The 13,331-nt window shown below is 49.6% G+C and overlaps 1 protein-coding gene across 2 annotated transcripts in view; it reads left to right on the forward strand.

The window, feature by feature from the left end:
• Positions 1–13,331, forward strand: part of PTPN12 (protein tyrosine phosphatase non-receptor type 12) — a 101,153-nt gene that overhangs the window by 44,699 nt on the left and 43,123 nt on the right. For both annotated transcript variants that reach the window (XM_075342576.1, XM_075342577.1), the window contains 2 exons: positions 3,407–3,483; positions 13,027–13,122. In XM_075342576.1, coding sequence (XP_075198691.1) covers positions 3,407–3,483; positions 13,027–13,122 — 173 coding nt within the window. The remainder of the gene's footprint in view (positions 1–3,406; positions 3,484–13,026; positions 13,123–13,331) is intronic.

Consider the following 13,331-nt stretch of genomic DNA (forward strand, 5'->3'; position numbering starts at 1 on the left):
ATTAAATTTGATTCATATCCAATTGGTTACATATAGCTCAGCCTTATGTCCACTTACAAAAACATTTAATGTCTTCATTGCCACAGACTATAATGCATCATGACTACAATTGGTTGTGTTGTATAAATAGGCAAGGCTGGAGCTCCACCTTGATAGAGTACCATAAAATAGTGTGTCATTAAAGGAGACTGTCGGCACATAATGTTGATTAAACCAAGTGTAGGCGTTCCTTTGGGGTAACAATTCTGTGCACCTTCCCACTTGTATTCCATCTCTCTATCTCCCCATGATTGACATCTCTGGCTTTACAGTGGCCAGTAGAGGGTGGAGATGTTTCGAAACCAAGTAGCTGGGAAGGTGCACTTAAGGTACCGTCACACTAAGCAACATTGCTAGCAACATCGCTGCTGATGCACGACTTGCTAGCGATGTTGCTGTGTGTGACATCCAGCAACAACCCGGCCCCTGCTGTGAGGTCGTTGGTTGTTGCTGAATGTCCTGGGCCATTTTTTAGTTGTTGCTCTCCCGCTGTGAAGCACACATCGCTGTGTGTGACAGCGAGACAGCAACAACTAAATGTGCTGTGAGCAGGAGCCGGCTTCTGCGGACGCTGGTAACCACGGTAAACATCGGGTAACCAAGAAGCCCTTCCCTTGGTTACCCGATATTTACCTTCGTTACCAGTGTCCGCCGCTCTCAGCTGCCAGTGCCGGCTCCTGCTCTCTGCACATGTAGCTGCAATACACATCGGGTAATTAACCCCATGTGTACTGTAGCTAGGAGAGCAGGGAGCCAGCGCTAAGCAGTGTGCGCGGCTCCCTGCTCTCTGCACATGTAGCTGTAGTACACATCGGGTAATTAACCCGATGTCTACTGTGGCTAGGTGTGCAGGGAGCCAGCGCTAAGCGGTGTGCGCTGGTAACCAAGGTAAATATCGGGTTGGTTACCCGATATTTACCTTAGTTACCAAGCGCAGCATGCTTCCACGACGCTCCAGCGATCCCTGCCAGGTCAGGTTGCTGGTAGGATCGCTGGAGCGTCTGACTGTGTGACATCTCACCAGCGACCTCCTAGCAACTTACCAGCGATCCCTATCAGGTTGTATCGTTGTTGGGATCGCTGGTAAGTTGTTTAGTGTGACTGGGCCTTAAGCTGTTTGGTCACACCAATGGTGCGTGAGCGATTCTGCTTAGTTTGCATGGTCATTTGAACTGACACTGGATTTTAATCCAAATTTTCGCCTAATGGGGCTCATTCAGACATCTGTTCACATCAGTCCGAGCTCAAACTGTCACAGGCTCACTTATCTCTAAGACTGTGGCACTTAAGTCAGGGAGCCACGGCCAGTGTGTGCTTGGATCGATGTGCATAGACATCTGAATGAGCCCTAATTAATGTAAAACCAGGCACGGCGCTCTTTGAAGTCAGGCAGCATAAAACGTTTTGCTTCCTGCATCTGTGTCAGTAACGGAGGGAGAAACTGCAAGTGACATCAGAAAAAGAGCCTGATTCTGTCATCTCTTTTCTGCATGTTCTCATCCCCCTTACTGGTGACAGAGGATATGGGCTTGCTTTTTCTACTATAGGGGCAGGAAAATAACCAGTTGCACATCTACCTTCTATAACTAAAAGGGACATAGCTGGACACTGGCATAACTGGCATTAGGACTATGGGAAATTTCCCTCTAGTTCTAATGAATATGTAGGTATTTGTGACTAGCTAAGAGGTTATGTCCTGTCCGGCACTGCAAGGATCATATACAGGCAATTCCTGGAGTAACCAGCCCCACGAAACGCTCCCAGATCATGCATCCAGCACGCAGGCAGCGGTGTCGGCACAAAAGTAGGTAACAATCCATAAACTTGGGGGGGAGGTGTAGCGGCACTCAATACTTGACTATTGCGCTAGTTTATTGGAACATATACAGGTTCTGCCGGGAAAGCGATATCCCCAGTGGCCAATGAGGCTGGTGCAGCCTGTATGTGTTCCAATAAACTAGCGCAATAGTCAAGTATTCAGCATCGCTACCCCTCTGCTCATCCTGACATGAAATTTCATTATTAGACTATTTTGCCTGGGCCTGTGTTTTTTTTTTTTTTATAATGGTAAATTTATATGAAGGTCTCCATGAGTAATGTCCTGGGTGTCAGTTTCATCATGCAATTAAGGTTCCTACTGTAAATTAAAATAAGTGAAGTACCGTATTTTCAGTTGTATAAGACGACCACCAACTTTTCCAGTTAAAATAGAGTTTGGGATATATCGTATATACTCGAGTGTAAAGGTGGCTTTACACACTGCAACATCGCAAACGACATCGCTGTAACGTCACCGGTTTTGTGACGTAATAGCGACCTCCCCAGCGACATTGCAGTGTGCGAAACACATCAGCGACCTGGCCCCCACTGTGAAGTTGCTGATCGCTACAAATCTTTCAAGACCATTCTTTGGTCCTTTGTTTCCCGCTGTGCAGCAAAGTCTCAGTGTGTAAAGGGGACTTTACAGCGACTTCGTTAGCGACTTCCCTTTCAAAAAGCTGCTTTACAACGTCCCCAATGACTAGCTAGGTCGTTCTGCAGGTCCGGATCGCTGTTGCGTCGTTGGCCAGGTTTGCCTGTTTGACAGCTCACCAGAGACTTTGTAGCGATCCCGGCCAGGTTGGGATCGCTAGAAAGTCTCAGTGTGTAAAGGGGCCTTTAGCCTACCCGAGTAATTTCCCCATTGTTTAGTGAAATCCCCTGCTGTAATGTCCCGTGCAGTATTGTCTCCATTGTTTTAATAATGCCCTCCTGCTGGTTCCCTTCTGTCCCCTATCATGCAGTTAACATAATAAGATATTCTCACCTCTCCTCCCTGCCTGCGCTGCCTCCAGCTGCTTCTTGCAGTCCGCAAACACACAGACCCTTCCATGATAGCGTGAACAGAGCGGCCACTGCAGGATGTCGTCATGGCTTTACTACAGTTTGAATGCTTTGTGGTGCCGTAAAGCAATCAACTGTAGTAAAGTCATGACAACATCCTGCAGCGGCCACTCCGTGCACAGATGCTATCACGGAGGGGTCTGTGTGCCTGCGGACTGCAAAAAGCAGGCATGGAGGAGAGTTGAGAATATCTTTTATTGTGTGTAAAGTGATGACACCCGGCGTATAAGACGACCCCTGACTTTTGAGAAGATTTTCAGGGGTTAAAACGTCGTCTTATACACCAGAAAATACGGTATAAAATGTTTTAATTTAGTATTTAGGTTAGATTTGTGTTTTTAAAGTATAACAATTATCCTGGCAGTGAAAGGGTTGAATGTGGGTCCATCAGGATCTGAAACTAGCCTGCTCCTACAGTCCCGGCTTCTGTAATAACGAGGTACCGTAGCCTTCGTATTTCAGTACTTCTTTCTCTGTATTGCAGTTGACCACAGTAGAGTTAAACTTGCACTGAAAATTCCACCTCATGAATCTGACTACATCAATGCAAACTTTATCAAGGTAAGCCATGTTCATGTAGCCTTCGTGCATACAGTGTTATGGTATATGCTGATAGTCTGCATTAGATAATGGTCTTTACAGACGAGGGTAGCCAGCTATCCCTGTTGGCTGGATCATCTCTGCTTGGCATGTACCATGTGCATTTACTTGTGAGTGATTACTATATGGAGATACAACTAAAGCTTTTATGGGAATAATAAATGAATGTTTGTGTGACTTTCATAAAGTTCCTTATACATAGTGTTGTGGCTAGGCGCTAGTGGAGGAAAAGAAAAATGGAAGGTCAAGTGTAGATAGAGAGGTAAAGGGAGAAGGGAAGAAAAAAAAGGAAAGAGCCTCGTCCAGACAACCACCCCAAGACCAGACCAGACCTTCTGAAAGAGTTCTACTTACAAGAGGAGGGTCAAGCTATCTGAGATCAGCCAAGTCCCAGAACATAATCCAGGGCAACCACGTATCAAATACCTTGTCAGACCTACCAGAAGTTTGGCCTATCAAATCTTCCATCCTGAATATGTTGTTAATTTCCAACACCAGTTCAGCACGCGAAGGAGACTTCTCCTGTCTCCAGTACCTCGGGATCAGCCTCCTAGCCTCGGACAATATGTCTAAGTAAGCCCTTTCTGTACCTGGAGACAGAGAGAACTCCCCTAGGGATAGCATTGCCAGCTCCGGTGTCGACGCCACATGAAATAAAGATAGTTTGTTGGCTAGATTAACCCTAGAACGCATACCTGGGGCCTCAAAGGCCTGCTAGGTTTCTTGTTTTCTATAGCAGATTCCTATGGTTGCGCGTTCTAGGGTTATTGGCTCCATACAATTTTGCCCCATTTTAGGAGCAGAGCAACCAAATTGAAGTCCGTTTCTGGTCACATGATAGACACTAACAGCTCTATGAGATCTGTTGCGCTTGTCATGGTGAACATATTAAACTTAAAACGTATCCAGGCTTTTTTTTTTAAAAAATTTTTTGTTTATTTTTTTAATGTGCCTAAGCTGTAACAGGCAGTTGCTACCTGCCTGTTGTGCCCGGCGCCGTTCTTTGCTGGCACAGAGCAGTGACAGACCACACTTACCAGCGATAAAGTGGCTTTTTCAACAGAGCAGAGGCTTCTTTTCCGCTCTTCTCTGTAGACTGGGCTAGACAACTGACGTCATGCTGATTAACAGTCTGCACTTAACTGCGTAACTGGTGGAGCTGGAAGTCAGGACTGTCTACATCAGGGGTCTCAAACACGCGGGCCGCATGCGGCCCCTCAGGCTGCTTCGTGCGGCCTCCAGGCCCGTGCTACTGTTCACTATCGTGGCCGGTGCAGTGGCCGCAGCCACTGTCTGCACTTTAGGTCAGATGATTGTGTTGCTGGCGCTGCGCTCTTGCGCCGGCAACACAATCATCTGACATAAATCACTGACAGTGATACTGCACCTGCTGCGATAGTGAACAGGGGCACGGGCCTGGGGGCCGCACGAAGCAGAGATGAGGCAGCTGAGGCAACACGGGACAGGTGAGAAGAATGGTGTTTTTTTTTAATTTTTTTTTTTTTTGTGTGTGTATATGAAGGACGGCACAATAACCCCTTAGCGACCTATGACGTACTGGGTACGTCATGGCTCCCTGGTACTTAAGGACTCATGACATACCCAGTACGTCATGGCGAAATCGCGGCCCCGGAGCCCCCGATGGCTGCGATCGCTGCAAATACCTTAGATTCGGGGAGGAGGGGACCTCTGCCTTGACCTCAGGAGGGATGGTGTCTCCTCCCCGGACCTACGGAGGCTGTGATTCGCTGACGAACGCCGCTCAGCCAATCACAGCCACTGTAATGTTTCAGGCATTGAAAATGGCTGAAACATTGAAATCCAGCCATGGTCAGTGCAGCTGTAGCCCTGATCATTGGCTGGAGCTGGGTGACCTTTGTTTCACCCGCTCCCAGCTCTGATTGGAGAGACCGGCCTGTCCAATCATTGTGGATCTGGGGCCGGAGACCGCTCCTCTCAGCTTCACTCTGACATCTGTGGAAGGTGAGGGGAGCGATCTGTAAGTTACAGCGACTGCCCCCTCCCCCATTACTACAGGATGGGGACAAAGTGCGCACATTACTATGGGATGGGGACAAGGCTGGGGACATTACTATAGGATGGGCACAATACTATTGGATGGGGACATTATTATTATAGGATGGGGACAAGGTGAGGATATTACTATAGGATGGGGATAGTACTACAGGATAGGGACATTACTACAAGGGGACAAGGATGGGAAACATTACTATAGAATAGAGAAAATGCTGGGAACATTACTATAGGATGGGGACAAGGTTGGGACATTGCTATAGAGTGGGGACATTGCTATAGAGTGGGGACATTGCTATAGAGTGGGGACATTGCTATAGAGTGGGGACATTGCTATAGAGTGGGGACATTGCTATAGAGTGGGGACATTGCTATAGAGTGGGGACATTGCTATAGAGTGTGGGGACATTGCTACAAGGGGACAAGGATGGGGAACATTACTATAAGATGGGGACAAGGATGAACACATTATTACAGGATGGGCACATTACGATGGGGACAGGACTATAGAATGAGGACAAGGATGACACCCATTACTATAAGATGGGGGCAAGGATGGGGAACATTACTACTACAAGGGGACAAGGATGGGCACGTTACAACAAGATGGGGAATATTACTAAAAGATGTTGGTCAAATTTTCTATATAGTGCTAATTGTAAGACTATTAGTTACAAGAAAGGAATAAAATGTGAAAAAAAAAATAAAAAAAATTTATATTTAAACAAAGATATGTGCACGTTTGCTATACTAAACAAGTGAAAATGGTCAAAATCAGTGATCCAAAGGTGTGTAAAAAAAAAAAATAATTATATTATATATGGTACCAATAAAAATGTCACTTTGTCCTGCAAAGAATGCGGCCCCCCCAAATTATTATTTTTTTTTTTGCTCTGTGCGGCCCATACACCCAGCTGAGTTTGAGACTCCTTGTCTACATCATGCTAATTAACAGCTGGCTCTTTGCTGCCTAACTGGGGGAGCTGGCTGTCAATCATGATGATGAAGGCAGTCCTGCCCTGTCTACAGGGCAGATGAGAAGCCTGCCCTCTGTTGTTGTAGCCGGCCGGAGTGGTGTGTGACGGCAAAGAACGGTGCCAGGCATTACAGGCAGGTAGGTGGCAACTTTTTGTAAATATACCCTTTTAACTTGGATCTGTTATCACTTTAACAATGCAAATGGCATTTATCATTATATAGATCTTAGATCTTATGAGGCTGTTCTGCTTGTTTTGAAAATCATGTCTGAATGGCTTTTCAGTTTTCTCCTACCTAATGTTAAAAAGGGCATTTCTTTGTCGCTCCATTGGGAGACCCAGACAATTGGGTGTATAGCTTCTGCCTCCGGAGGCCACACAAAGTATTACACTTTAAAAAGTGTAACCCCTCCCCTCTGCTATACACCCTCCCGTTTATCACGGGCTCATCAGTTTTATGCTTTGTGTTGAAGGAGGCACACATGCACACAATGCTCCACATTTTAGTCAGCAGCAGCAGCTGCTGATTATATCGGATGGAAGAAAAGAGGGCCCCTAACAGGGCCCCCGGCATGCTCCCTTCTCACCCCACTGAGTCGGCGGTGCTGTTAAGGTTGAGGTACCCATTGCGGGTACACAGGCAGGAGCCACATGCCGTTTTCCTTCCCCATCCCTTAGGGGCTCTGGGGAAGTGGGATCCTAACCGGTCATCCAGCCACTGGGACCGGGCTCCCTCCGCAGCCCCTGGGGGAATCTGCCGGACAGGAGACGGAGTATCGTCAGGGACATGGCCCTGCATCTACAGGTACTCTGTGTCCCCGTTGGGACGGTGCATGAAGCACCTTGGCCTCAGACGCAGCTGCGACTGCGGTGTGGTTTTTTTTGTCTGGGACTACCGCGCCGACCGTGCCTGTTTGTCGGCCGCGGTTTTTTACTTTAGTCCCCGGCTTTTGCGGCCTAGTGGGTTAAACTCCCGCCCCTGAGCCTGCCAGTCAGGGAGAAAGGCGGGACGGTCGGTATGATGCCGACAGTGAGGGCTGGAGCACACTTTGCTGTCCTCCGCCCCCTCACTGATCACTATGGGCCACCAGGTTCCCGCACTTTTGCGGTTCCGCCCAAGGCTCTCTCCTCCCCTCGGAACGCCGGCAGCCATTGTTATAATTCTGCCGGTGGAGGATCTCAGAATCTGCTCCACTGCTCTGGGAGAGGGGGATCCTAACCGGTCGCCATACACTGGGACCGGGCTCCATCCGCAGCCCCTGGGGGATTCTGACGGACAGGAGACTGGACATAATCAGGGACAGAGCCCTGCATCATAAGGTACTCTGTGTCCCCTGAGGGACGGTGCATGCAGCATCTGTGTTACAAATGCCGCAGCGGTTGCTGAGTGGTTTGTGAGACTGGGACTACCGCGCCGACCGCGCCATGTTTGTCGGCCGCGTTTTTAAATTTAGTCCCCGGCTCTTGCGGCCTAGTACTATATACCCGTTCTCGGGCCTGCCAGTCAGGGGTAACGACGGGACGGCCGACTGGACGTCGGCAGGGAGGGCTGGAGCATACGTTGGTATCCTCCTTCCCCCTCACTGAGCACTGTGGGGCACCAGTTTTCAGGTGCTGACCCCCCTTGGTGCCGCAGTGTATATGTATATGTTTATTTATATGGTATATGATCTCACTGTTCGGCAGCATTATTTGCTTTTGGCTGTATACCCTCACTGATTACTCTGCGGACGACATGCTGTTGTCTGCTCTTAAAGAGTAAGGGTGCCAAGGCACTGGCTTATTTTACAACCTGTACCTCTTGTGCGGCTATATTACATGCAGGGTCCACATACCCTCATTGTGTACAATGCTTGGCCCCGAGGGCACTCACTCAGCCGGAGCCTCCGGCACTGGTGGGACCCTCGGCCAGGTGGTACCGCCGGTTTCCACTGCACAGATGACAGGGACAGAGTTTGCATGTTGGAATCAGCAAATCTCTGAGTAGCTTTCAGTCTATGGACAGAGGGTCTGCTAAGATACTGGAAGCCTTGCAGTCCAGACCGATAACACAGGGCCAGGGAGCTGTGAGTTCATCGCTCCCGGGTCCCTCTGGGTCGGTATAACAAGGGGCTCCTGGGGTAACACCCAGATCCCACGGTGAGAACTCCGTCACGGACCGCGGCCTCTGATAGGCTAAGCGGGCCCGCTGGGAACCTTCCCCGACTTCATCAGGAGTGCGTGTTTCGATCACTCTAACTCCAGAGGGGCCGTCCAGAAGCACAGAACTTTACGGACAAGCGCTTACTAAGCGCCTTATTGACACGCGTTACCCTTTTCCCCCCTGACGTTGTTAAGGGTTTGGTTCAGTGTCACAGGGTGGATTCTCCAGTCTCTAGGCTGGCGGCTAGATCCGTAGTATTAGTGGCAGATGCCATCTCTCACGAATGCCACTGACAGGCAAATAAAGCTTATGATGAAATCCATCTATGAAGCCATAGTCGCATCTTTTGCTCCAGCCTTCGCAGCCGTGAGGGCACTCCAAGCTATCTCAGCTTCTCTGGCTGAGATTATTGCGGTTGCACATACCTCTGCCCTGCAGGTTGTGTCCTTCACTTCTCAGGTGTAGGTTTTTTCGTTCTACGCCATGAACGCCGTTCCTGGACTCTGCGAGCCGTACAGCGGTAGCATCCACCAATTCGGTGGCAGTCTGCAGGGCCATGTGGCTACGTGAATGGAAGGCAGGCTCTGCTTCCAAGAAGTTCTTAACCGGTTTGCCATTTTCTGGCGACCGTTTGTTTGGCGAGCAATTGGATGAAGTTCCTAGACAGTCCAAGGGAAAGGTCTCGTCCTTGCCCCAGTCCAAAGGTTTCGGTCACTTCGGTCCTCAGCAAAGTTCCGTTCCTCCACGTCCAACAGGTCAGAGGAGGGCTAGAGGAACTCTTCTGCATGGCGGTCTAAGTCACAAGGCGGCTTCCTCATGACTTCGGCCTCACCAAGACCGCGTCCTCGGTCGGTGGCAGGCTCTCCCGCTTTTGCGACGCCTGGTGGCCACATGTCCAAGACCGATGGGTGAGAGACATTCTGTCTCACGGTTACAGGATAGAGCTCTGCTCTCGTCCTCCGACTCGTTTCTGCAAAACATCTCCGCCCCCCCAGGCGGGCTGATGCACTTTTTCAGGCGGTGAACACTCTGAAGCCTCGATGTCACAAGGAGACTTCCTAGCATCAATTGACATCAAGGATGCTTATCTCCATGTGCCGATCGCACCCGAGCTTCAACGCTTTCTGCGTTTCGCCCTCAGGGACGAACACTTCAGTTCGTGGCACTGCCATTCGGCCTGGCGACAGCCCCACGGGTCTTCACCAAGGTCATGGCAGCAGGGGTGGCGGTCCTACACTCTCAGGGCCACTCGGTGATCACTTACCTAGACGATCTTCTAGTCAAGACACCCTCCTGGGTGGCATGTCAACACAACCTGACCATTGCTCTGGAGACTCTCCAGGGGTTCGGGTGGATCATCAAATTTCCAAGGTCAAAACTGACACTGACCCAATCACTGACTTGCCTCGGGATGGAGTTTCATACTCTCTCAGCGATAGTGAAGCTTCCGCTGCATAGTCAGCGTTCACTACAGACAGGGGTGCAATCTCTCCTTCGGGCCCAGTCACCCCTTGAGGCGCCTAATGCACTTTCTAAGGATGATGGTGGCAGCAATGGAGGCAGTTCCCTTGCGCAGTTTCGTCTGCGTCCGATTCTATCGGACACCGCAAATGGGACAGGAGGTCGACGTCCCTAGACAAGAACGTCTCTCTTTCCCTTGCAGCAAAACCTCTCTTCAGTGGTGTCTTCTTTCCACTTCCTGGGCGAAGGAAAAATCCTTCCGGCCCCCAGCTGAGGCTGTGGTCACGACGGACGCGAGTCTGTCAGGGTGGGGAGCGGTCTTCCTCCACCACTCGGCTCAGGGAACCTGGACTCCGACAGAGTCCTCCCTTCAGATCAATGTTCTGGAGATAAGGGCAGTGGATCTAGCCCTAAACGTGTTCCAGCGGTGGCTGGAGGGCAGGCAGATCCGAATTCAGTCGGACAACGCCACGGCGGTTGCGTACATCAACCACCAGGGCGGCACACGCGCAGTCGTCAAGCCTTCCAAGCAGTTCGGCGGATTCGGCTGTGGGCGGAAGCCACAGCCTCCACCATCTCCGCAGTTCACATCCCGGGCGTAGAAAACTGGGAAGCAGATTTTCTCAGTCGCCAGGGCATGGACGCAGGGGAATGGTCTCTTCACCCGGACGTGTTTCTAGAGATCTGTTGCCGCTGGGGAACGCCGGACGTCGATCTAATGGCGTCTCGGCACAACAACAAAGCCCCGGCATTCATGGCTCGGTCCAAGGATCACAGAGCTCTGGCGGCAGACGCGCTAGTTCACGACTGGTCGCAGTTTCGACTGCCTTATGTTTTTCCTCCTCTGGCACTACTGCCCAGAGTGTTACGCAACATCAGGTCAGACTGTCGCCGCGCCATCCTCGTCGCTCCAGACTGGCCGAGGTGATCGTGGTACCCGGATCTGTGGCACCTCACGGTGGGTCAACCGTGGACACTCCCAGACCGACCAGACTTGCTGCCTCAAGGGCCATATTTCCTTCGGAATTCTGCGGATCTAAACCTGACTGTGTGGCCCTTGAGTCCTGGCTCCTAGCGTCATCAAGGATATCTCCAGAGGTCATTGCCACCATGAGACAGGCCAGGAAACCAACGTCAGCCAAGATCTGTCACAGGACTTGGAGGATCTTCTTATCCTGGTGCTCTGATCAGGGTTTTACTCCCTGGCCGTTTGCCTTGCCCACTTTTCTTTCTTTCCTTCAATCCGGAATGGACAAGGGCTTGTCTCTCGGCTCTCTCAAGGGACAAGTATCGGCGCTTTCCGGTCCCACCTTACAAGCGTCCGTTAACACCCTCGGATCTTAACAGGGTGCTGACGACTCTTCAGAAGCCACTTTTCGAGCCGATGCGGGATCTCTCTATCTCGCCTTTCGCAAAGGGTGGCCTTCCTAGTGGCAGTCACATCACTCAGAAGAGTGTCTCAGCTAGCAGCGCTGTCATGCAAAGCCCCCTTCCTGGTGTTTCACCAGGATAGGGTGGTTCTATGTCCGGTCCCGGACTTTCTCCCTAAGGTATCCCCGTTTCATCTCAATCAGGATATCGTCTTACCCTCTTTGGGTCCGCATCCAGTTCACCAATGTGAAAAGGATTTGCATTTATTAGATCTGGTGAGAGCTCTCCGGCTCTACATTTCTCGCACGGCGCCCCTGCGCCGGTCTGATGCGCTCTTGTCCTTATCGCGGGCCAGAGTAAGGGATTTCAGGTTTTCAAGTCAACCTTGGCTCGGTGGATCAAGGAACCGATTCTTGAAGCCTACCGTTCTTTTAGGCTTCCGATTCCTGCAGGGCTGAAGGCCCATTCTACCAGAGCCGTCGGTGTCCTGGGTATTGCGACACCAGGCTACGGCTCGGCAGGTGTGTCAGGCGGCTACCTGGTCGAGTCTGCACACTTTCACGAAACACTATCAGGTGCATGCCGATGATTCGGCAGATGCCAGCCTAGGTAGGCGACTCCTTCAGGCGGCAGTTGCCCACCTGTAAGAGGGGGCCGTTTTTCGGCTCTTTTTATCGAGGTATTCTTTTACCCACCCAGGGACTGCTTTTGGACGTCCCAATTGTCTGGGTCTCCCAATGGAGCGACAAAGAAGAAGGGAATTTTGTTTACTTACCGTAAATTCCTTTTCTTCTAGCTCCTATTGGGAGACCCAGCACCCGCCCCTGTTCCCTTCGGGCTGTTGTTCTTTTGTGTACACATGTTGTTCATGTTCAATTGTTCTTTTGGTTCATGGTTTCAGTTCTCCGAACATCCTTCGGATTGAATTTACCCTAGACCAATTTATAAGTTTCCTCCTTCCTGCTTTGGCACCAAAACTGATGAGCCCGTGATGCACGGGAGGGTGTATAGCAGAGGGGAGGGGTTACACTTTTTAAAGTGTAATACTTTGTGTGGCCTCCGGAGGCAGAAGCTATACACCCAATTGTCTGGGTCTCCCAATAGGAGCTAGAAGAAAAGGAATTTACGGTAAGTAAACAAAATTCCCTTCTTTATGAGTTGGTCTCCTCTTAATTTCAGGGTGGTATATCCATTCTGATATTGATTTTCAAAGTTAGTACACCAGTCTCAGAGGATTTATTTGATAATGGCTGCAGTTTGTATTGTAAAATAGGGTTACAGATCTGCTTTAACTTTTAACGGTCTGCAGGTCTTTAATAAAATCACAGATAGAGACTTCAGCTTAAAGACCTCTTCATAAAGCCGAAATGTGCCGACAGGTTCTTCTTAAGAAATGGATAACATAACATATTGCAAGACTGTTAATTAAGTTGAGTACACAATTCTTTTTATTTGGTACAGATACTGTGTAGATTATCATATACATTTTATATGGCTTCACATTCTCTATCTTTTTAGGGAGTCCATGGCCCTAAAGCATATATAGCAACACAGGGGCCATTAGCTAACACGGTAATAGATTTTTGGAGGATGATTTGGGAATACCAGGTCAAGGTAAGTCAATAGAATTAATTGAAATGTAAGTATTTTGCACATGTGCTCATTCTGTTTAGTATGAAGGATATCCGATGATCTATTACTATACTTATCTCGATCCATTCTGATTCTCAGGACGGCTCCTTATAGTTTTACTAGTGTGCATTATAAGGGAAGCCGATCTACAGTATATTAGTAGTGTAGGTCTGGTTAGTGCTCTTCTTATC

Source organism: Anomaloglossus baeobatrachus, chromosome 4 (genome assembly GCF_048569485.1).
Source record: "Anomaloglossus baeobatrachus isolate aAnoBae1 chromosome 4, aAnoBae1.hap1, whole genome shotgun sequence".
Taxonomy (NCBI): Eukaryota; Metazoa; Chordata; class Amphibia; order Anura; family Aromobatidae; genus Anomaloglossus; species Anomaloglossus baeobatrachus.